At 35.3% G+C, this 24,989-nt stretch overlaps 3 protein-coding genes, 2 long non-coding RNA genes and 1 other non-coding gene across 9 annotated transcripts; 3 read left to right on the forward strand and 3 right to left on the reverse strand.

Annotated features, from left to right (window-relative positions):
* Window positions 1-1,709: 1,709 nt before the first annotated feature.
* Window positions 1,710-6,038, reverse strand: LOC111456557. The gene is made up of 3 exons (XR_002712789.1): window positions 5,978-6,038; window positions 5,426-5,483; window positions 1,710-2,039 (listed from the first exon to the last, which is right to left on the reverse strand). It is a non-coding gene; the product is annotated as an uncharacterized LOC111456557 (long non-coding RNA).
* Window positions 6,039-6,206: 168 nt separating this feature from the next.
* TRNAR-UCU lies at window positions 6,207-6,279 on the reverse strand. Its single transcript has one exon. It is a non-coding gene; the product is annotated as a tRNA-Arg (tRNA).
* Window positions 6,280-7,428: 1,149 nt separating this feature from the next.
* LOC111456556 lies at window positions 7,429-8,311 on the forward strand. The gene is made up of 2 exons (XR_002712788.1): window positions 7,429-7,836; window positions 8,156-8,311. It is a non-coding gene; the product is annotated as an uncharacterized LOC111456556 (long non-coding RNA).
* Window positions 8,312-10,048: 1,737 nt separating this feature from the next.
* LOC111456555 (cytochrome b5 domain-containing protein RLF-like) lies at window positions 10,049-13,617 on the forward strand. Of its 3 annotated transcripts, none has more exons than XM_023098472.1 (6): window positions 10,049-10,198; window positions 11,101-11,199; window positions 11,352-11,724; window positions 12,542-12,676; window positions 13,119-13,169; window positions 13,323-13,617. In XM_023098472.1, exons 2-6 carry the CDS (start codon window positions 11,167-11,169, stop codon window positions 13,418-13,420), a joined length of 690 nt encoding a protein of 229 aa, XP_022954240.1. In that variant the 5' UTR covers window positions 10,049-10,198; window positions 11,101-11,166; the 3' UTR covers window positions 13,421-13,617. The 3 variants fall into 3 exon arrangements, with proteins under 3 accessions (XP_022954240.1, XP_022954239.1, XP_022954241.1); XM_023098471.1 differs by having other exon boundaries at window positions 10,050-10,198; window positions 11,098-11,199; XM_023098473.1 differs by lacking the exon at window positions 10,049-10,198 and adding an exon at window positions 10,237-10,339 and having other exon boundaries at window positions 11,098-11,199.
* An 885-nt stretch (window positions 13,618-14,502) lies between these two features.
* Window positions 14,503-18,857, forward strand: LOC111456321 (putative disease resistance protein RGA4). Its single transcript, XM_023098149.1, has 2 exons — window positions 14,503-17,857; window positions 18,293-18,857. Exons 1-2 carry the CDS (start codon window positions 14,503-14,505, stop codon window positions 18,355-18,357), a joined length of 3,420 nt encoding a protein of 1,139 aa, XP_022953917.1. The 3' UTR covers window positions 18,358-18,857.
* Window positions 18,858-19,977: 1,120 nt separating this feature from the next.
* Window positions 19,978-24,900, reverse strand: LOC111456553 (protein OBERON 4-like). Of its 2 annotated transcripts, XM_023098468.1 has the most exons (3): window positions 24,760-24,900; window positions 21,247-24,650; window positions 19,978-20,769 (listed from the first exon to the last, which is right to left on the reverse strand). In XM_023098468.1, exons 2-3 carry the CDS (start codon window positions 24,341-24,343, stop codon window positions 20,210-20,212), a joined length of 3,657 nt encoding a protein of 1,218 aa, XP_022954236.1. In that variant the 5' UTR covers window positions 24,344-24,650; window positions 24,760-24,900; the 3' UTR covers window positions 19,978-20,209. The 2 variants fall into 2 exon arrangements, with proteins under 2 accessions (XP_022954236.1, XP_022954235.1); XM_023098467.1 differs by having other exon boundaries at window positions 21,247-24,900.
* Between the last annotated feature and the right edge of the window lie 89 nt (window positions 24,901-24,989).

Genomic DNA, 24,989 nt, shown 5'->3' on the forward strand with positions numbered 1-24,989 from the left:
TACTTTTTTTATATTTGAATTGACTTTTTAAATTTTTTTTTACTAATTGAATTAATTTATTTTATGTTGTTTTCGCTTCATTTATTATTATTATTATTATTAATTCAACTATTAATTTATATTATTAAATTTGGTTCGGGCACAATTAACATCGGTAATTTTATATTTTGTTTATTATCGAAGGTTAAAAAAGATTTGATTAATAAAAAATAATTTAACTTCAATTTCTAATAATATTAATACCAATTAATGGTCTAGATTATAGATTGGAAAATGAAAAGTATATATTAAAAAAATTATAAAAAAAAAATCAAATGAGTACTAAAAGAAAAAAAAGGAAAATAGAAAGACACGTGATACATACTGAAATCGTGTCAATGTACTGTTATAAAATGGGTGACGTGGCAAATTTGCTGTTGCGTGGTGTCCACGTTGACAAATTTGTCATCATTTATAAAAAAAAAATTAACAATTACTTGTTACATATAAAATAAAAATTTGAAACAAATATATAATTAAAAAAAAAGATTTTTTTATTAAATTTATGAGATTTAAATTAAATTATTAAAATTTACAAAAAGAAATTTAAACCTTTATTTATTTATTTATAATTAAAATCACAAGATAATAACAATATATCCAAACTTGCACGCCTTCACTCAACTACATTCATTACCATATCAAAAATTAAAATTTTAAATTTAGAGATTTAATTTTATTATTGCAATTAAATTTTAATTAACATCGACTTTAACACGACGGTTGTAGTATATGACATCAATTTCATTCGGCATAATTATTTATTTTAATAATTATAGGGATAAAAATAATTTTTTTTAAGCCTATGATTATGAATAAAAAAATTGGAGTGGGGATTGATGGTCAATTTGAGGGGGAGGTTAATAATTGTAAAAGTGGGGCTGAAATGACCAAGGATAAAGCAAAGCTTATAATTAAAGAAAGTGAAGGGCCTAAAGAAAATTATGTTTCCTTGGCAGAGTAGGGAGCAAATCTTGTGGATAGTGATGTAGCTTTCAAAACATTTTATCCAAATTGTCTTTCATTAATATTATTAATAATAAGAGTACCTAACAAATATTTCATAAATATCACCCTTTTTAATCCAAATTTATATTTATATTTTTAAATAAATTAATCTTCGTAGAGTTTCGACTAAAAAAAATTAGAGATTCGAATCATAAAAAAACAACAAATAATTTAATAAACTCATAAATTGGGCACAAAATGGGGAAAAAATTCCAACTTTTCTATATATATATATATATATATATATATATATTTTGCTTCACTTAGCAATGAAGTTTGGAAAAATGTGCATGACAAAGAGGGCATAGAGTAAGAATAGGAGCATTAATGGAATTGGTGACCTCCCCCACTCAACTTAGGGTTTTGAGCAATATGCATGAAACAAAAATAAGTCATAAATGGAGGACCAAAAAAAAAAAACTTAAAGTATAAGCAAACTCGAGTTTGATTTTTGTGTAATATTTGAGTTATTATGTTCTAGAATTGAATTACATCAAATTCTAATCTAGTGATGTTAAACTATCTTGATTAACGAAAGTTTGATTTGATAAATGGGTGTACATTATTTTTTAGGTATAGGTTTTAAGATCTTATATTCAATGATGCATGGGATGACGTATTGTCCTTAAATTCAGGGGTCCAAGTCCAAATTTTCTCGTTGTCACACCATTGGTTGATGTTCAAACCATCCAATGAAGAAAAAAAAGCACCGAAATAGTTGAGTTGTGACTTATGAAAGATGAGACTACATCCTTCTTTATTACCAAATGGCACTACACATATAGGGCTCCTTTTGGACCCAATTTCTCCATTCAACCTTCAAAGCTTGTAAAGATCCCAATATTTTCTCTCCAAAAGAAGGAGCTTATAATTATCCCATGGAAGGTAAGCAAGGCTAGTGGAGCACTTTGATTTATGTGTCCTTTCTTTGACTTTCTTCCTCCAATATTAGCCCATAGCTAGAGCTAATGTTTTCCCTCCCATGTGTACAACTTTAAAGAAGATCAACTTATAAATAGTATCATTCAAGTTTTACGTGTCAATCACAATAGTAGTCGTAAGTTTATAAAAAAAAAAAGGGGTAATTTATCTGTATTAGTAATACAAATACTTCCAATAGAGATCTTGAACCTTTGGAAAAGAACGGGAGGAGAGAATTCTCATTTTAAGCTCCTAAAGTACTAGCAAGAGCTAATAGCAAAAGCAAAGCGAGTAGTCAGTAAAAATTTTTACGAATCCAACAACTTAAAATTTTTTACGAATCTCGAATGAATAGCTAATAGAATAAAAATGAATCTCGAGAGTCAACTGATATCAATTTTAATTTAAAGTAAGCTCTCGTTTAGTTTACTTTTAAAATATAGTTCACACCAATAAAACGAGATTTAGTCGGTTACAATATATATAGGTAAAAGAACGACGAAAACCTTGAAATAAATGACATACTCAAACATATGATAAATAAATAATTAAACAAAAAAGTTTCCTTCTGCAAACCAAAGATGATGTTAAATTTGAAAGAATTTGACGATGTACAAATTAAAGGAACCGAAAAAAAAGGAAATGGGAAAAGAAGAATCTAAATTGATAAATGGGAAATTGGGTCCCATGAAATAGCTAGCTAGGATTGCTTGGAATTATTCTATTTCTTATACACTTGTCTCATTCCCATTAGTCAGGCTGCTGCATACTCATGAAATCTACTTTTTGAAAAATCTGTGTGAATGTTAGAAGACGAAAGGAATCCAATTCTATTATCCAATCATTCATTACTAAGAAACCCAAAATTTCATCATTCTTTTAAACAGTCTTTGTGTTTGTTCTCGTGAATTTGTGCAAAGCTCCTCTACATTCATGAATGACTCGTTACTGACTAAATTAAACGTTCACGAATTTTTTGACCCATTGACATATGTTGAAGTGATCAAGCTCCTCAAAGGATTCAGAGACCTTTTAAACACAAACTTAAATAATAAGAATTTAAGTCTCATAATCGTTCAACTATACTCAATTTGACCTCTTCCTAATAAATAATTACCGACTTTGGGAGATTTTTGTAATAAAAAAATAATTTGATTAGAGGGCTTTATCAGCATAATAACAAGTTGTTTAAGTGGTTGGTAGTGGATGAACGATGTGCCGCAAAAAAGGAATGAGAGAATATATGGATTTGTGGGTTTTGTCAAATCCATCTTTGGAATATAAATAAATCCCATAAACTGTCACTCATAGAAAAAGGAATATTATTATGTCCATCCAAACAAGTCCTTAGCATTGACCCATAATCCAAAATTATTGGGGGTTGAAAAACATTGGTCTTATAAACCCATATTTTCCTTAAAAAAATGATGTCTTTTTCCAATGCATTGTTCTTTGTTTTGAAAACAGATTGATGGGTTAGTTTTTCTTTATCCAACTTCATAAGCCATTGTTTTCTTTGTGATTGCTCCACTACCACCTTATTGGTTTTCTCACTGCTTTCAATTTCACTTTTCATGGGTTTCAAATTTAATGACTATTGAAAACACCCTATTGTTCCTTTCATATTCCATCATTCCCCCACTTTTGTACTCTTCTAATGCCATTCATACACATGTTTGGGTTGTTTTCTTCCCATTTGTCTATTCTTAAAATGTTTTGGTACCAACTCTATACACTACTTTTCAACAGTTTCTAAGAAGATAGGTCCTAATTCTGCCAAATATATTCAAATATTCCAGCTTCTGAAAGCACTATTTTGAAAGTGAGTCTCTTTTATAAACTATTTGAGGGCAAAAGTTTATGATATCACTTTGAATATTGACAAGGGCCAAGGAGCCCACCCCACGTTCCTAAAATTATGGCCGAGTATGAATGTAGGTGTAAGGATGTGTATGAACAAGTTTTAGATGAGCTCAACTTGGATCATAGTCATAGTGAAGGATACGAGAAGATTAGGCATAGCACAACGGGCCATGGTATAACAGTATGAGAAGCATCTTGAGTCGAGCTGTAGTCCAATTCCAGCCATTGGAAGCCATAATGCTAGAGAGCTAGATCTACTCTAGCACCAAACCATTTGTGATATTCAGATAGCTCTGAAAAGACAATAGAGAAATGTTTTTTTGCTAACGGTTCATTGCCTTGAGATGGAATAGTAGTCCCATTAAGCTTATGGGGGGATTGTGCTAATTATACTCTGTATTTTGAGAAATTTTTAGCAACTAGATAGAGAATGAAGAAAGGTGCGCTTACATGTTAACATATGGATCCTTCAGAATCAAGATAATCAAGAAACTTTACTTGTAGGAAGGATATTCATTGCCCTATCACAGAGTTCTCGAAAGAAATGTTTTCTACAATGAGCTTGAATAAACACAAACCTTTGGTGTAATAATCCATGCTCAGAACCGAATAAGAATTTGAAATCTGGATGCGGCACTTGATGACCCGACATTCCCTTCCGACATGGTTACTATACCTACTTCTCGCTTCTTAAGAGTGAAAACTATGACATACCAATGCGGAGCTTCCAGTATATTTTGTTATCATTCACATGCATTCCGAGAAAATTTTGAAGAGGTCACCCAACATAGAATTACTTCAAGTAAAACACGCTTAACCAACCACGTAGTCCCTATGATTAAGTCACCGAAAAGAAAGGTGCACTTTATTGGTATAGATAAGGTCTACCGAAAAAGGCCAAATGACGCATTAAACCTAACAACCTCTCAAGCTTCATTCCAAGATATCAAAACAACTGTAGAGGTTCTTTCTTGGAGACAACATCCGATGGTGACACATCATCTCAGATATAAAAGGGGTCGACAGCCTTAATTTGTTCCTGAGAAAAATTTTAGGTAGAAGAAGCTTTGGCCGTCTGGTATTGAAATTGCTACAGCCAGAGCTTAAAGTTTCCTCCAAGTTAAGAAATGGCAGAAGTCTTAGGATTCTAGAGGATGCTTCAATTCAAACTTCTCATTTAAATCTTTCACTTCCTAATATTTACACAACTTCCAGTGCTAAAGGCTTCTGGAAGGAAACTGACCACACTTAGAAGGCATGTTACTGCTCATTCCTCAATGGCAGAGTGGAAATTGTTCATTTTAGCCACAATCAATGTGGAATTTATAGGAAATTCATGTTCGGTTCATCAAAGTATTGATAAAAACTTAAGTTTACACTAACACATTAAACTTAAACTTTTTAGCATAATCTATCAACTTAACTTTAGCTTTCCGCTTGTAAATTCAACAGAAGACAGAAAGAGTATTCGCAATCAGCTCCAATCATTTCACAACCTCTTAATATTCTAAAATGCTCTGCTCTTGGAGAGAAAACATTGAAAAAAGTACGAAAACCAAAAACAAAAACAGAAGATTCCATAAGATCAACCAACCTTAAGAGCAGCTTCCAGAGATTCTCCAGAACAGCCTCATCGAGAGCCTCCAACACAGCTTTGGGCCAAAAATTGAAGCAAAGAAATGGCAGAAGTCTTAGGATTCTAGAGGATGCTTCAATTCAAACTTCTCATTTAAATCTTTCACTTCCTAATATTTACACAACTTCCAGTGCTAAAGGCTTCTGGAAGGAAACTGACCACACTTAGAAGGCATGTTACTGCTCATTCCTCAATGGCAGAGTGGAAATTGTTCATTTTAGCCACAATCAATGTGGAATTTATAGGAAATTCATGTTCGGTTCATCAAAGTATTGATAAAAACTTAAGTTTACACTAACACATTAAACTTAAACTTTTTAGCATAATCTATCAACTTAACTTTAGCTTTCCGCTTGTAAATTCAACAGAAGACAGAAAGAGTATTCGCAATCAGCTCCAATCATTTCACAACCTCTTAATATTCTAAAATGCTCTGCTCTTGGAGAGAAAACATTGAAAAAAGTACGAAAACCAAAAACAAAAACAGAAGATTCCATAAGATCAACCAACCTTAAGAGCAGCTTCCAGAGATTCTCCAGAACAGCCTCATCGAGAGCCTCCAACACAGCTTTGGGCCAAAAATTGAAGCAAAGAACGCAAACGTCTTTTATGAACAAAACTTCTTCCCCTCCGTATCCCCCAAGGGTTACGTTTTAAATTTGTTGGGCTTTTAGATGGGCCAGGTGTATTAGGAGGCCCATTATGATGGCCCAAAATAAAATTAAAAAAGCCATATACTCACGCCTGGTGGGATTCGAACCCACAATCGTTTGATTAGAAGTCAAACGCCTTATCCATTAGGCCACAGGCGCTGTTGACATTAAATCTATCTTCAATTTAAATTACTATTTTATTTATAAATAAAAAAAATCAATTATTATCATTATGAAATTAAATATAATAAAAATATTTTTCCTGATCTCCTGTCTTGTAGCCTTTCCATGCTCGTCCAATCGCTACCACTCATTGATGCACTGACTTACAACAACAAGAGAACGTAAGAAGCTCACATCCCTAAATTCACGTACGTGCGTTGATGCAAATAAGCACGCTAAGAAGTCGTATAAAAGTTAAGTTGATAGACGGGAGGCATCATATCTACAATAAAACGAAATTAATTTTTTCGGGAAAGTTGAACTACCAGTATATTTACATTTTAGATTGACACAAAGATTCATTTTGTATGGGACACATGCTCGACACTTGAACACTTTGTAGCCATAGACACTAGCAGTAGAAAGTCAATATTAGTCAAACGTTTATTGACACGTATGCACGCGGATAAACACATAATAAATAAATTCATTAACTTTTTCATATGGTATAAAAATTATATATATAATATATTAAATGCATATTTTAATAAATGTATCCTTGTCATGTCTCGGTAATAAATGGAAATTTTCTTGTAATTATTTTGGACAGTGAGATATATTTATAAATATTTGTCGTAAATGGTAATTATTTTGTAATTATTTCGGTCAGTGAAATATATTTATAAATAGTTTTTTTGTAAATGGGAATTTTCTTGTAATTATTTTGGATAATGAGATATATTTATAAATATTTTTTGTAAATGGTATAGCTGCGTAAATATCCATTTAAGTAATTTTAGAATTTTTTTCCCTAGTAAAAAGTAATTTTAGACTCGTTTACCATAAACCGTGGCTTAATTTTTTTTGGTTTGGTTTATAAAAATTAAATTTATAAATATTATTTATACCAATAAATTTATTTGATTTGTTATATATTCTCTATTATTTAAAAAAAAAAACTAACAAATTTTAAAATAGTAATTTTTTTTTAAAAAATATATTCTTTAAAAAATAAAAAATAAAATCTTAATAAAACAAAACTTTAATGTAAGTGTTTCTTTTTTAAAAAAATAATGTAATTATTCCAACGGAGCACATCGCGAAGCCAGCTGTGCCTATAAATATCAAACCCTCGATTTTAATCCTCCATTTGTAACCATAAATTCTCTCTCTACCTCTTTTTTTCTCTCTCCCTTTTTATGGACTTCCTTTGGGACGTATTCTAATTCTTCAATCGCCTCCTCCATCTCTCTCTCGAAGAGAGATCTGCTGCTCTGTTCAGATTCCGATCGTTGCAGGGATTTTTATTCGGTCGGTCGGCCGGCGTCTCCATGGGGAAGTTTGTCGAGATTCTCGACGCTGGCGTCAGGATTGTCGCCAGATTTCATTCGCATTGTCCTCAGACTGCTCGGATGTACTACCATCCGCCGGCTAACTCCAACGAAGGCCACCACTCCGACCGCCAGGAGTTTCGCCTTAGCGGCGGCGATGTGTCGTCTCATCAGATTGTTCCTTGCAGTGCCGCGGCCGCCGTTGTAGCCGTCAGCGCTGAGAGTACTGATTTCTTTCTTTACTCTGTTTGATTGTGATTGAAATGTTGGAAGTTATGAAATGCTCTTTAGGTTTCTCTTCGATCGAGAAAAGAAAATTTGAAAAATAGTTTTCGATTTGTTTTTTTTGCTCTGTTTTTGATTTTGATGATTTCATTCGCTGTGAGATGAGGACCGATTGTATCCTGTTTTCTTTTTAAGACGATGATTATCCAAATTGATGCACTAAAATATACCGATTTCCTGTCAAGTGTTCTTGTAATTGATAGATATATATAAATATATATATATATATATATTTTGTTGTTTTTTTTCTCTCCCAGGAAAGTAGGCAAGAAATTGAGGGGAAAATGTTGATCTCGTTTGGTAATGTGAAAAAGAAAAGAAAAGAATCCGCAGCGAATCAGACTTTCCGTTGAAAGTTCGTAATTTAGTAATTTAATCTCACATTCTTCCCGTGACCTCCAAGAAAAGTTAAATTACCATTTTTCGCGTTTATTTCATTTTTAGCCTTATAAAGTTGTTTTAACCAAACTATAAGGATTGGACTGTAAATTTTAAAATGATAGGGACTTTAAGTGAAAACTACAAAGATTAAAATAATATTCTACCAAAAAAACACGTAATATTTTATTTATTAGTTTGATTTTTATCCCTTGAAAATTTACAAAGGTAAAATCTCAACTCTAACTGAAAAAGTTTAATTGGGTATACGGTTTCATGGAGTTGAGGGTAGTTTTGAAATTGTCAAAGTTACCTTAGAAAATATATTTTTAATTATATAAAATCAATGTTACATTTGATTTGATTTAAATATGATATTCATACTATCAAATTTCTGATTAAAAATATATTTTGAAATGATTTTTAATTATTTCAAAATCATTTCAACAGATTTGAGAAGTTTTTCTTGTTTATTTTGAAATAAACTTTAACCTAAATCAATTATTATTTTCATCTAAAGATATTCTCCGAGTATTTTTTTTTTGTTTTTTAATTAGTCCTTACTATTTAAAATTATTTATAATTAATTCAAGAGCCACGGTTTGGAAAGAAAATCCTATCTTATAATATACTATATAAACTTAGGTTAATATTAAACTTGGTCAAAATTTGTATTATTAAAATTTTCCAAATGGCTGAAATTTACTTGTACAAGTAAATTTCTAGATGTGCCCATTTCCCATTTACTTGTTAAAATTTTTACTTTATTCAAAATGAATATATGCCCATTTCCACCTAAAGTTTCTAGATGTTAGTTGACATTTTTCGTTGATGTTTTTCTAGATGTTAGTTGACATTTTTCGATTATAATTTTTTTTTATTGAATGGAATAAGAAGGAAATTAATTTTAAATTTTAGTAAATAAGCATTTAATAGAACAAATTTTGACAAATTTAAAAATGCACCTGGCTATGTTGAACCTTAGGTTATATATGCAGATACTAAGATTCATTAGGTTATATACGCAGATACCAAGATTCATTAGGTTATGTACGCAGATACCAAGATTCATTAGGTTGTTATGTATGCAGATACCAAGATTCATTAGGTTGTTATGTACGCAGATACCAAGATTCATTAAGTTATACACGCAGATACCAAGATTCATTAGGTTATACATGCAGATACCAAGATTCATTAGGTTATACACGCAGATACTAAGATTCATTAGGTTATACACGCATATGCCAAGATTCATTAGGTTATACAGGCAGATATCAAGATTCATTAGGTTACACAGGCAGATATCAAGATTCATTAGGTTATACCCGCAGATACCAAGATTCATTAGGTTATACACGCAGATACCAAGATTCATTAGGTTATACACGCAGATACCAAGATTCATTAGGTTATATACCTTGTCTAACAGCATTTTCAATTGATTGTGAATCTAGCCGACTAGATTCTACTTTCGGCCAAGTACTCTCTTCAACCAAGTTTTAATGCTCAACCTACCTCTACTCTTGGCTTGGCTAAAGTTGAAGTTATTTATCTCGTTTTATCTTCTTGATTTTCAATACGACCCAAGGCTCTATTAAATATATTTTTTTTTTTTTTTTATAGTATTTGAATTTGAAATTTAAATTCGAATTCAAATTCGAATTAATCCAGGAATATTGCAATTTCAGTTAAATTTCTAATTTAGTTTCTATTTTATTTATAAGTTTCAAAATATTAAATATTTTTAAATGTCACAAAAAAAAATTAAGGATTGTTTTAAGTCACAAGAATATTATGATCGTACTTCAAAGAAGATCAAATAAATAAAAGAAAACCCAACTATGATCAGTACTCTCTCTCGACGAGATTGGGGACCTCACATTCCGTCCAGAAGCTTCGTCGTCACAGGATCGCCGGCTGTAAGTTGACGATTCATAGCTTTCTTTTGGTTGTTTACGATTATGCATATACACCAAGAAATTAATCTCCTTCTCAAGTTTCTTGAGATTTCTTCTGCCGCATTTTCATTGATTTCATCTTCCTAATTTCAAGTTTGAATGGTTAAGATAATGTGGCATTGCCTTTTCCTCTGCTTTCATTACCGATTCTTTTTTGTCAAGCGATTCAGGTAGTTTTAACTTTGATGCCTTTTGTCTCTCTGTTTTGTTTTTCCTTCGTTCTGAATTCCTTCTTCATTCCTCTTCTGTGTTTTGGTTCTGAGTCTCAACCAGTGTGATTCCTATTAGTTCTCTTCTGATGTCGTGATTCGATTCTTTTTTTTTTTTTTGAATCGCGGATTACCATTTTCTTCTGTTTTATACAATTAGACTATAGGACCGGACAATGCGGCAAAATTAGATTCAGAAATACGCTTTGAATCAACCACTGGACGATCTGTTTCAACTCGCACGGTGCAATTTTGTATAGTGCGAGTTTAACATCACTGTGTTAGTTCATGTTAGTTGTGTTTATGTGATAAATTGGTGCAGTTCTCCAATAAAAAAGCTTTACCTCTTCATTCCTATGATAAATGTAAACTATCGATCTTGTTTCTTGATGGATGATCTTCGAAATATTCATAGATTACTGCATTTGTTCGGTCTTCTTACCTTTACTTTCACAAGATAATGATGATAATATTTATATTCTTCTAAGGGTAATATTAATTTATACAATGAGTCTAAATTTGCTGATTTCGAAATAAGTTCACTGACACTAGTTAAATAAATTGCATTCACTTTATTTGAAATATAGATCAAATTTAAATGGAAAATCATGTTCTATCTACTATCTATTGACTACGGGTATTGTAATGCAGCAGAACAATTTCTTGAAGTTTTGCTGTTGGATGAGAGAGGTTGCTTGAAATTTGAGACTAAATATTCAGATGGATTTTAATAATGACTTCACATTTTATCAGGCAAGTATACTTTTTATTCTATAAAATTAGGTCTTAAGTTTTTAACTCAATGACATGTTTCCTTCTTTCTATTGTTTCGCCATCTTCAGTTGGAAAAATGTTTGGTATCCAACGTATGTTATATTACTGTTACTGTTATATGAATATAGTAGGTGGGTTTAGCTGAAAAGGATGATAAAGAGGCGAGGGATCTTGCATCAGAAATAGGCGATATTACCTTGAGGGATGAATTGGCGAATAACACCGTTAGTAGGACTCATGTCATTTTGAATGATAAACTATCGAATGATATCAATTCCAGAAAGCAGGCAACAGTTGGTTCTTTGGATTTCAATTCGTCTTCAAAACAATCAAGTACGTTGCCAACAGAAGAGGTGAGGAAAGATGCTGGAAAGGTTGTGAAGAAATCAAAAAAACAAGGGATTGCTGTTCGTAAGCATGCAGTTCGAACAAAGGTTCCTTTTGAGAAGGGATATAGTCAAATGGATTGGCTTAAGCTTACTCGAACCCATCCTGATCTTGCAGGTATTTGTGAAATTGCCTTGCATTTTGATATTATGATTTGCTTGAGCCTATCTGTCAACTCTTTTATTCTTCTTGTTAAGACAATTGTGTATCTTTTAATTTGGTAAGCTCTTTTAACTTTGATGAAAACAATAATTTAATCCTTGAATTTAATTTGTAATATAGTTCTTGAAATTTAAAATTTATAACAATTTGGTCATTGAACTTTAGTATGTAACCTTCCAATCCCTATAATGAAAGAATTCATCATAATTGAGTGTTGGTTTTTATTCTTTGATGACCTGACCTTTATTGACCTTTATTGATCTACGTATGTTAGGAATATTAAAATTTTACAATATTTTTCATGATAGAGATTAAATTATTACCAAATTATTACCAAATTCTAAGATACATGGACTAAATCGTTACATACTAAAATTTATGGATCAAATTATTACAAAATTGAATAGATAGGGATTAAAGCGTTAGAAACTAAAGTTGAGAGATTAAACTGTTATTTCTAAGTCTACGTGGAATCTTGCCCTCTGTTGATGTTTGTTTAGGCTGTTTTAGAGAGATTGTTTGCAACTAGCTGGTGCTTGCCATGTTCAAGATTCAGAAAAGCTACTAAATATCTATTTTATCTAAATTATGAACTTCACAGAGGACTCACTTGCCATTTTCTTTGTGCCTACATCAGAATTAATATGATTGTTATTATCTGTGTTGCAAAATAGGATCATTTTTGTAGTTTTCAGGATTGTTAATGTTACTAATTTACCCCCTGAGATATAATGCTAGTGATTTTGAACATTTGTTCATGAATGTGGATTAGAATTGAAAGGCCAGTCAAATAAAAGGCTTATCCCTATGAGCGAAGTTAAACAACATCAGAGTGAGGGCTCCATGTGGACTGTTCTGAGAGGTCGCGTGTACAATTTATCTCCTTATATGAAGTTTCACCCTGGAGGTATGAGCATCATGCAAATTTATTCTTTCCAAGTTAAAATATCTTTTATAGTGAATTTCCAATCCATCTGGTGAAGTAGTATGATTAGTTTGTAATGCATGTTATGGTGTCTCCTGTTCAAGAATTACCACTCTTGCATATATAGATTCTGCTAATATTTTATGTTCAATAAGATGGAAATTGGCAACATCTTCATGTTATTCAATTCTTTGAAGGATGATTAGTCTCCTTTATTCATGACCTAGGTAGATAGCTCATAAGAGACTAGCTTCTAGTTCTACTAATATATTCCTAATCCTGACTCTGATTCTTTCATGTACTTTCTAGTTATTATTTGGGATGATTCTTGAAATGCATTTTTAAAATCATGATTGAGAGTTATTAGAGTACATCAAAGGCATGTTCTTGAAGTACTTGACCTTTTGACAAACTTCTTTATCAGGTACTGAAATACTCATGAAGGCAGTGGGAAAAGATTGTACATCTTTATTCGGTATCCTTGGAATTTTGTTTCGTTTTTTGTCAATAACTTCTATCACGATGGAACAAATGTTGCCCATTTTCAATTTTTCGTGCAGCTTCCATCGGTTTATTTAATGAATTCTGAATTGGTGACAAAAAGTTGTGTCCTTAAAACAACCTTCAGATAAATACCATGCTTGGGTGAATGCTGAATTTTTGCTGGAGGAGTGTCTGATCGGCACCTTGGATGATAGACATCGACGGTTCTATGATATGCCTTGACCATGTCAAGATGCTATATTTTTTTTTTTTTTTCTTTCTATTTCGAGCAATGGAATCAAATTGCTGTTAGAGTTCCTCAGCACGACAAACTCGTGATGAAATTTTAACACTTATCGACCTTTAACGTTCAAGAGAACAATTTTGCTCTTCATGTGGTTCTTGAGTTTTGGAATAAAACAAGTTTCTTTTCTTCAAAATTGTGAGATCTACATGTACTACATGGGTTCATTTACGTTTTCACTGTCTAATGGACAATGATAATCTATGGAGACACTAAGAATGGAAAATAGATAAAAATTAGGAAGCAAAGTCATATTTGGAAACGCTCTTAAAAAAGACAAACCAAAATGGACAAGTAATGCCATGAATTTTAAATTGAAAAATTTTGAATTCAAATGTTTAATAAAAATTTTCATACATAATTCTATAGGATTTAAATTCAATCTCCAATACTGGTAAAAATAATAATAATTTTGAATTCAAATTTTCAATTTGATCTTCAAATGATTATAAAACAATTTTTTTACGGGACAAGTCAAATATCATATTTTTTAGGGTTTAGGGTTTAGGTCGGATATCATATTTAGGGTATAGGTCGAATATCATATTTTTTAGGGTTTAGGTCGAATATCATATTTTTTAGGGTTTAGGTCGAATATCATAATTCATTGAAGACAATCTCGTATACTCCCGAGGAAAAAAAAAATCTAAACACTTTGATAATGGCAAGCAGAAAATAGTAAATAACTGGGAAAGCTCAAATTGAGTTTAAGCATTGGTTCCAAAATTAAAATTTGGGTATCCTTACTCGCATTCTTGTCGGTTGCAAGTGGTGTTCACATTGTAATAAATCTTTGACCAAGTCCCCATCGTTTCTGTTTTGTATGTCACATCATTATCCCTTGAGCTGTCCACAACAGATGGAAAATTTTTCAATCGTAGATGTTCATCCATTTTCATCCTAAACTTTACAAAATCTCCCCTCGAGCCCTGGTTTCGTTTTAGTTTTCAACTGGAAGTCAAATGGGTAGTCTTTAATGTTCTTCAGATCTTACAAAGCAATTCTGTTTCCCATGACACCAATGGCTGAAGGAGTTCTGTTCAATCTAGCTGCGGATATCATTAAAAAACTAAGCTCTCTAGCTTCCCAACAACTTGGAATGCTATGGGGAGTCAAGGATGAGCTTACCGAACTCAAAAGCTCTGTTTCAGCCATCAAAGCTGTAGTTCTTGATGCAGAGGAGCGCCAAACTAAAAGTCACTTTTTGAAGGATTGGCTCGAGAAGTTGAAAGAAGCTCTTTATGATGCAGAAGATGTACTTGATGAAATCTCTGGTGAGGCTGTTCGTCGAGGAAGAAAAGCGAAGCAGGTAAGGATCTTCTTCTCTAGATATAACCCGATCGCATTTGACTATAAGATGACACGTCAAATAAAGAATGTTAGAGAGAGGTTGGGAGTGATTGCTGCTGAAAGAAAGAACTTTCATTTGACTGAAATCATTGGACAAAAGACTCAGCATGGTTCGTTCGATCAAATTCATATGGGGGCAGAGACTCACTCTTTTTCAAATAATGAAGAGGTGATCGGAAGGGATGATCATAAGAGAGTAATAAAAGATCTTTTACAAGATATGAATGTCAAAGACAATATTTCATTCATCGCAATAGTTGGAATGAGTGGAATAGGCAAGACAACACTAGCTAGATCCCTCTTCAATGATTCACAAGTATCACAATGTTTTGATCTAAAAATTTGGGTTTGGGTTTCTCAAAATTTTGAAGTGAAAATAGTAGTGGAGAAGATTATAGAATCCGCAACCAATAGCCGTCCTAATGTACATGGGATGGAATCTCTGCAAACCCAGCTTCAAAAAATGCTCCAAGGAAAGAAATATCTGTTGGTTATGGATGATATATGGAATGAAAGCGAACAAAAATGGTTCGAATTGAAAAACTTGTTGATGGGTGGTGCGAGAGGGAGTAAGATTATGATCACAAAGCGTGATAGTACACTAGCGGTAGAGATCTCAAACATGACGTCTTTAATCACTTTGAAGGGCCTATCAGAGAGTGATTCTTGGTCGTTGTTTAAAAAGGTGGCATTCATGGATGGTATCGAGCCAGAAAATCCGAAGTTGATACAATTAGGAAAAGAGATTTTGGTGAAGTGTGGAGGTGTTCCTCTTGTAATAAGGCATATAGGACGTCTGCTATACATAGAAAAATCTGAAGAAGAATGGATATCCTTCAAGAATAACCAACTTTTGGAAGTCATTCAACGGGATCACGACATGGCATCGATACTAAAATTGAGCTATAACCACCTTCCATCAAATTTAAAGCAATGTTTTGCTTATTCGTCCTTGTTACTTAAATATAGGCTCATCCATAAAGATGAATTGATTCGACAATGGGTGGCTCAAGGTTTTGTCCAATCACTCAATGGGTGTAAATCCATGGAAGATACAGGAAATGACTATTTCATGGAATTGTGTTGGAGGTTCTTCTATGAAAATTTTAATGATGAGCATAACTTCGAGGATGATGTTTATATCCATGATGTGATGCATGATCTTGCTAGGATGGTAGCAGGAAACGAATATGTAGGTGGGAATCAGAATCATGATCATGTTGTTGGCGAAAGTACTCGCCATATCTTATTCGACCGTGAAATAGGAATATGGGAACATGTTCCATCCAAATTACGCAAGGCAAAAGGATTGAGAACCTTTATTTTATCCAATGATATCTTGGACAGGAAGAATCAGATGAATGAAGTTGTTTTGGATGAGCTCTTTTGCAGATTTTCACGTTTGCGAGTACTAGATTTAAAGTACTCAAATATTAAAAGGGTGCCAGATTCTATCAAAAGGCTTACACATCTTCGATATCTTGATCTATCTGGAAATTATATGAAATCACTCCCAAATTCTGTCACTGCATTGGTAAATCTGCAAACACTAAATCTAAAGCAATGTTATGCTCTAAAGAAACTGCCAAGAGGGACTAGAAATCTGGTAAATCTTAGGCATCTTAACATATCTGATTCAACCCATCTAACCCATATGCCAGAAGGAATGGGAAAATTGACTTGTCTACAGACATTAAGTTCATTTGTGTTGGACAGTCATAGTCATAGGCTTGGGAGTAAGCTAATCGAACTGAATGGGCTGAACGATCTAAGAGGATCCTTAGAGATTATAGGTTTAGAGAATTTGAAGTTCACACCATCGGAAGCCAGTTTAGCAAACCTGAAAGAGAAAAAAGGTCTGCGACATTTGACACTGATATGGAAGAATCTGAGTGGGGATGAGCATAGATTCCAAGCTGATGAAGAAATATTAGCAGGGCTAGAACCAAATCCAGCCATTGAATCCTTTAGAATTTCAGGGTATTTTGGAGTAAAATTACCCAACTGGTTGTCCTTGTCCAGCCCACTTATGAAGCTAACTCGCATTATGATCGTGAACTGCAAGAGACTGCAAAATCTACCTCAGATCCAGCACCTTCCTGCTCTCAAGTCTCTATACTTAGTGAACTTAACATCTCTCAAATTCATAGACAACACTGATCCATACTCATCAGCACTGTTTTTTCCATCTCTAGAAAGTCTATGTTTAATGGATATGCCTAATTTGGAAGCATGGTGGGAAAGGGAATCAATGGTGGAAGAGGAATTCCTTCCAACGTTTCCCTGTCTAACTATACTATCAATCTCCAACTGTCCCAAGCTAGCTACCATGCCAGGACACCCACCTTTAACAGATATTACATTAGACGGTGTTGGTCTACAGATGATGAGTAGCATACGAAGCAGTTCAAATACCTCTCCATCTTCGAGTTTGAAAAGTCTAGAACTCAAAGGAATCGAGGATCTAAAAAATTTATCACACAAACTACGACAAAATCTCAATTCATTGAAATTTCTGTATATAACAGAATGCGAAAGTTTGGTGAACTCACTCTTCGACGAAACGCGTAGTAGTAGTACCTCGACCAGGAATTATACAGAGCTTGGAGATGCTATGCAATGGAAATTCCTTCATAATCTGAAATTCTTGCGTCTTGAGAATCTCCCGAAACTAGTGTCGCTGCCAATCGAGGTCCAGCATTGGACTGCCCTGAAATTTCTGATAATATCAAAATGCCCTAATTTCAGGAGCTTACCGGAATGGATTGGCGGGATGGTTTCACTTCAGGAGCTGGAGATTCTTGAGTGTCCAAAATTAAAATCACTGCCGGAGGGAATCCGGGAACTCAAAGCTTTGAATCACCTCCGCATTGCGGGTTGCCGGGAATTGGAAGAAAGATGCAGAGAGGGAGGCGAGGATTGGCCTAAGATCGCACATGTCCCCCATTTTTGGCGGTTCCTTTCGTACTATAAAAGATACGAAAATGCCGCCGACTTCAACACCCAGCAACCATCTCTTTCTTCAGGTACATCTTTATATATTTATTTATATATTATTTACCTGGCTTTTATTTCCGGTTGTATCTGGTTTAGGGTTTAGAATTACGGACGACAAAAGTACCGCAAGTTCAAAGAATCAACGGTTTGAGCATGTATAAGATCAAATCGGAATTCTTTTCGTGATACATTAAGGTTAGAGAATCTCGAGTACGATCGAGCAAACTAAAATCTCCAACTAGTCGTAGGTTTCAAAAGTCCTGAATTTCTGTGTCTCTTACCTAACTTATAATAAAAAGTTTATATCTCATAACGTCGTTAATTTCAGAAGACTTTTACATGTTAGAGACCTATTAAACATATAATTCTTACAAAATCGATGAACTTTTGAAAGTTTAAAGAGTAAATTTATAAATTAACCAATTTAACATGCGTATCGATATCTTTTGTTGTGTCGTGTTCAGGATCGAAAGCAAAGCGCGGGATATGGAGGAAAATGAAAGTGTACTTAATCACGAAGAAAGGGTAAAGATGTTGCTTTGAATGTAGTAGTTCTCGAAGCATCGGCATCCAATGGTGGCTTCACTTCTTGCCAATCTTATTGATTGCGCAAGTACTTAGGGTAGTTGCTCATAAATTAATATTATATTGTATTTTTTATAAATGTGTGAAAACCTCTCTCTAAAAACTTCGAGGGAAACCTCAAAAGGAAAAGTCCAACGAGGACATTATTTACTAGCGATAGGCGTGAGCTATTACAAATGGTAAAAGGGTCAGGTGGTGTGCGGTGTGCGAGCGAGGACGTTGAGCCCGAAAAGCCCAAAAAGTAAAGTAGAATACTTCTAAGTTAACCTTTCACTGGTGGTTGAAGGTTCAATTCTTGTCCAAAAATGCCTGACCAATTTTTAGATCACAAGCAAAGTTACCTTCATTTCCCAGCACCCAATTGACTAGAAAGCTTCAATATCCACAATAATCTTCACCATCCATCACTTCAACTAATGTTCAGCATAAAAACAATAGCAGCTTGATGCCTGAATGAGCTGAAAGATGAACATGAATCACAACAAAACTGAAGTGAATCCCTTCACTCATAGTTCATTGATGCTGCAAACGAAGCAGTTCCCCACACTTTCGGTTGCACGATGAACACAACGAACTTTCGAAGTACCCCAAGATGACCTCCTGCTACAAATGTTTCTCAGTGGCCATATATTATCTTCTGCAATAATATCATACCAATTTCCAGCATGTTCATAGGCTTAAAAAGTATTGCACGATGAACACGACGAACTTTCGAAGTACGCAAGATGGCCTCCTGCTACACATGTTCCTCAGTGGCCACAATAATATCATACCAATTTCCAGCATGTTCATAGGCTTAAAATTATTGACTGTAACTATCCACACCCATACAGGTATCAATCCAATAATAATTATATATTCAAAAGATCTAAGAGGGAAAAATAATTGAAGTTGGTTTAGTTTGACCAAAGCAGGTTTCTCTTCTTCCTAAAAAGATAAAGGGACTCGACCTTGAAGTTGGATTTGTTGCAATAATTGAAGCTGCATGGTGGGGGAAGTCTAAGGAATTAATATCTATATATATATATCTGTTCTTTCCCAGTGCCTATCGACATCAGCATAGACAAATTGTCGCCAAATTTCTACAAGTCAATAATGGAGGCTTAAAATTGAAAGAGCAACTTGCAGTCTATACCCACAACTTTCCTAACGAAAACCACTTCAGAATTGTAACATTAAGCTTATAATGTGTAAATAAAGATGACAACAATATAATACAAATTCAAACCTCTTGATCGTCGTCCTAAGACAGCTTTGCACCATGATATGGACGCTCCGAGGTCGAGCGCTGGGGTGTATCGTCTGCTTCAAATAAGAAAAGAGAAGTACATGAGAACAGAAAATAAACATGAATTCTAAGAAGTTTCAGGCTCCCACATTACTGAAATGCTTCAGCTAATCAAAAATCCTTGCTAAAATAACAAGTTTTCAACCTTACACAGGTAATAGTCCATCTCATTTGTTTCTTGAGCGACGTCCAAAATGATGACTTCGACGTTAATAAAAGTCCCGAAAGTTAATCTTCATCTGTGAACACAGCTCCAGAACAATGCTTTGAGATATAGTTGGGTTACAAGTGACGAAAACCCGATTAAAATTCTTTCGGATTGCTTTCATAGATGGCATTGTTTATACATGAACAAATGCTGTTGAAGTCGCTGTACAGACTTTAGTTAGCAGTACAAAAATAGAGGGTAGAACCTAGAATAACTAATACGATGGATTGAAAATATATAAGCCTATAAATTTGAAATACTTCCAACGAGATGAGGCAGAAAGAATCCCAGTTATACCAATCACACTTGGAGGTTCCGTTTTGTAGCATCCATTTTCAAAAGGAGATCTCTAATATCTGCCTCCATCCGTACCTTCAAGCTAGAGTATTCTCGATGAGCTCTTTCCAGAGCGTGGAGTTCCTCGATTTTCTGTTTGCGAATATCATCAGCTTCTGTCAAACGCAACTTGGCGATTCTACTTGTGTACTCTTCATCTATTTTCTTGTTTTTTGCAATAGCAATGCGCTTTAAACCTTCCGCTTCTCTTCTAGCATCGTCCGCTCGTGCTTGAAACATTTTGGCCTCGGCAAGTTTTATTCTAACTATACTGTCCAGTTCATCAAAAAGGGGCTCCCTGTGAGAACTTAGCTGCAATTCTGGCTCCATTACTCGTTTGTCGCTCCGTTCATAGTTTAAACTAGGAAGAGCATTCGCGGATCTTTCCATTTGGGTGACTTTTTCAGAATATATGGATTTCAACCATGGAGCTTCCTGACATGATCCTGAAACTACGTTGCTGCTTTTTGATGGATCCTTTCCAGCTTGAAGTGGTGTCTTGCCTAACTTAGGGAAATCAGCACCTGAAATCACACATGAAACAGAAAAAAAGTGAAAATTAGCAACATTCCGTTTCACAGATTGCTTCTAATCACTACTACAAGTACATATAGTTCCAAATTTCCAATACTAAGCAACGACACTCGGTCACGGAACATTCCTGCAAACGAACAGTCTCACAATGAAACCCATAAGCCAATCTGCTAGAAAAGGCTTCAATGCTAGAGCAATCAAATCAAGAGGGCGTGCTGCAGAGAAAATAAAAGTACTTCCATGATGGCATATCCCAATATCTCTCGATTCACATCGATGGCTCGGAGGCATATTGTCTCAGAAAATAAAGAAAGGATTCGCAGGATATGGAACAATGGCAAGATAAATTCTCACACTTCCAACATACTAACCAAGCATTATACAGAATAAGACTATTTCAATGTGTCCGTGGATATCATTGTCAATTGCAAGGCATAACATGAACAACAAAAATGGATTTATCTTACCAGAAATGAAAGCCATAATATGAGTGTACACCTCAGGAAGCTTCGACTTATTGGCTAATCTTGCCAGCATATGGTCAACAAGTTCATGAAGTTGTTTCCCTCTCACGTCTTTGCTAGCAGAAAAGATCCTTTTAACATATTCAAGTTCCCTGGAGAAAGTTTCAGCCGTCCAATCTTTAGCAAAATTTTGGAAAACCTCCTTCACAAACCCAAACATCTCTGAAGGGTGATCACAGGCAACACAATGAAACTGCATTTCAGTTGCTCCATGGTCCCCCGTCGCACTAGGACCGTTTCTAATGTAAGATTCACGTAAGGCGCAATCCGCATGGCACCAGTGAAGACAAACATCACAGCCAACCCAACTACATGTATTAGATGCCATATCGAATTTTGAACAAACGAGACACATACAAGCACTGCAAAATCCATTTTTCGGTGCACAAACTTTACAATCACACTCATCCACAGGCAAAAGATTCCTGCATGTCATATTTTTGCATCTTAAGTTTAGAAAGATCTCAGCTAAGTCGGACGATCCAACAGCACTTACGTCCTTAAGGAAATCTGGTAGACCAGTTTTTAGGCCAACCAAGATTTCCAACTGTACTCGATGGCATTTAAGAAGCATATCCATTGTGATGTTCGACTTATTTTGCAGTGCTTTCTGGATAGCATATAATTGACCACGTTTGTCTGCATCGGACATGATATCATAAATAATTGCTCTCAGATGTTCTATGAACTGACCTGTCATCTCATTAAATCTCTTAGACATTTCATCCACTGGTTCAGTAATTAGTCTGGCAACTACGGCTTCAATAAGAAGCTTTTCCTGTTCCTTCAAACTACCAGTTCTATATAAACTACCACTGCTCTCTTTCACTATTCTCTTCTTTTCCAAATTAATAGCTAATCCACCATCATGAGATCCTACCCTTAGAGAAGACGATCTAATGTCATCGTTGGACTTTGAATTACCGACCAAATGTTTATGAAAGCTTAATTGTCTATCCAGTCCACTAACAACTTTTGAGCTTTCTTCCTCACATGCAGGGCGACCCAGAATGGTTTGAACGTTTGAAATACCATGTGATGATTGAGATGGTTGAATGCAGCCATTGCTGTTCATCAAAAAATTTTGGTATAAGGGAAGTTCCTTCGACTGAGACTCATTTTGTGACTGTCCCACCCAAGCTCCTTGAGAAGCCTGATCAATTCCCTGAAATATTGGACGACTTCCAACAGATTGTTCAAAGTTGTCCATTGAATTCTGATTCATAGAACAGCTTGGGTTGTGAAAGAAAGAGTGAGACCCTGAGAAAGACATTGACGGGGTAAATCCATCCGAATTAGTGCAAAAAGTGTTACTAAGAGACTGGACACTTCTTCCTCGACTTGGGGAACTGGGTGCTGCAACTGGATCGCCAGTAGCACCAATAGGTAACAAAACATTTGGTAAGCTTAGAGAAAGATCAAAGGGCTCGAGCGTGAGCTTTTGGTCCCTTTGCCTACTATCACCAGATTCGTCCAGTTTCTCGACTTTTCTAACGGGAGACCTTGTGAACAACTCAAACCCCCTGGTACTTGGCCCTTCCATATCACTGTCCCTATAGATTTCAGTAGCACCATGTTCTCTGTCTATCCATGCTCCATCTTCTGCAGAATATGCAGCATGGGAGCTTGAAGAACAAATAGCCACACTTTTTCCTTTATCTCTAAAATTTTGAGTCAGTGCCTCGGTAATTTTTGTTCTCACGCCGTCCGATGATTCATTTTCTACCTCTTTATCTGCATCATCAAAATCTCTAGTCTTAATTTCAAGATCAATGTCCTTGCTTTCCTTGCATTTCTCATACAAGTGAACCGAAGTCTCTAAAGAGTCCTTTTCATCTGCTCCATTACGTCGTTCTCTTTCATCAACTACACTGTCTTCCAACTGGTCACCTTCATCAGCCATGACATCGAGTTCATCCTTAGTACAACTCCTCAAATTATTCGATACATTCCGACTCTCTGATAAACCAGCTTCATCGCTGCAAGCTTCGTTTTCTTTAGTCACATCCATGCCATTATCCAACAATTCAGCCTCTCCTACAACACTATCTTTCTGATCTTGAACTTGATTCTCACTTTTAATCTCCCCCTGATCATTATCAGATTCCAAATGCTTTATTGCTGCCAATTTATCTTCACTCTCAGGAAATGATTCAGCTTCACATCCAATTTCGGATTGGGGCTCGGGTTCGGGTTCAACATTCAGTTCAGGTTCAGGTGCAAGTGCAGGTTCTGCATCGGGATCAGGCTCTAATTCTCCTTCCTCCATTTCACTATTATTCCCACTTTCAACCTGCAGATCCTCCTCCTTCTTCACCTCCACGCTCTTCGATTGCTCGCTCTCCGAGTCCTTCGACCATGTTGGTGACTTGGACTTCGATTCTTGGGCTCTCACACCCCTTGAAACCAAACTAGGTGAGGCTCTTAACTTAGATTGCTCACTACTTGAATCTTTAGACAGAGACGGTGATTTCACATCCCTCAATCCCTTGGGAGAGTTCCGAGCGCTCCCTCTCTCTTCCAATCCTCCAACACCCCCACCTCTGCTTCTTGCTCCCTCATCAACTTCTTTATTCCAACTCCCAAATCTCCGCCAAGAAGATACACTACCTTCTCTCCCGGACCTGTCCCGCTCTGATCGAAACCCTTTAGGGTACTCTCTGCGAGACCCAGAGTAGCTTTCCGACCTGCGAGGCGCAATACGATCTCCTCCACCTCCACCTCCACCTCCACCGCCACTACTACCAGCATAGTCCCTACTCTCTCCGCTTTCCCGAAACCGATCGAATCCTTTTCGCCGATCAAACCCCTCAAAGTCATAATCTGATCGCTTACGCACCAGCCTCAAACCTTCCCGATCCTCATCCCCTGATCGATCCCGATAATATCTACCAGACGAAGACGACAGATTCTTCCGTATAGCCTCGGATTTATGATAAAATACTCGATGTGAAGACGATGACCGACTCAACACAAGATCCTTACCCGGATTTTTCTCCGCGTACGAGTCGAGATCGTCGCAAGATTTCAACCGCTTCATTTCAAAATCAAATAAATGGCAACAACAACAACAACCAGGATAAACAAATCCCACGTAAAGAAGATTACACTACAAACTTCATAAACCTCCGCCGGTAATCCACATGAAGATAATGTCCCAAGAGCTAGGGCTTCAGAGAACCCTAGCCTCAAAACCCAAGAGGTACAAGAAGCAAACAGAATAAGCACAGAACCATAGAATCAGTTACCACAAAAAGGTTCGATAAATGGAAGATAACAGTGGGTGGGGGAGATGACCAGCGACGGCGACGGCGACGGCGAAAAAGACGGATTTGAGAAGCGACAAGCTGAAGAAATAGGAAAAGGGAGAATTCATCATCAGGTTTAAAGCGGAGTCCAAAGTAGTCAACGAAGTATAATAGCTTTTAAGCAGAGAAAAGAGAGAGAGTTTGATACGCAAAGTGCTCCGAAGAATTTGCAATATTTTAGTGTGTGAAAATGGGACTGTTCTTGTTTCTCTCTGCTTCGACAATAGCGGAAGACGGAAACAAAATCCAGACAGCGGAAACGAAGATAGCGGTGCACCCCAATGCTTCATTTTCTTCTTTAAGCCTATTTTATACAAAGCCTTTTTTTTTTTTTTTTTTTTTTTTTTTTTTTTTTTTTTTTTTTTTTTTTTTTTTTTT

Source organism: Cucurbita moschata, unplaced genomic scaffold (genome assembly GCF_002738365.1).
Source record: "Cucurbita moschata cultivar Rifu unplaced genomic scaffold, Cmos_1.0 Cmo_Scf00018, whole genome shotgun sequence".
NCBI lineage: Eukaryota > Viridiplantae > Streptophyta > Magnoliopsida > Cucurbitales > Cucurbitaceae > Cucurbita > Cucurbita moschata.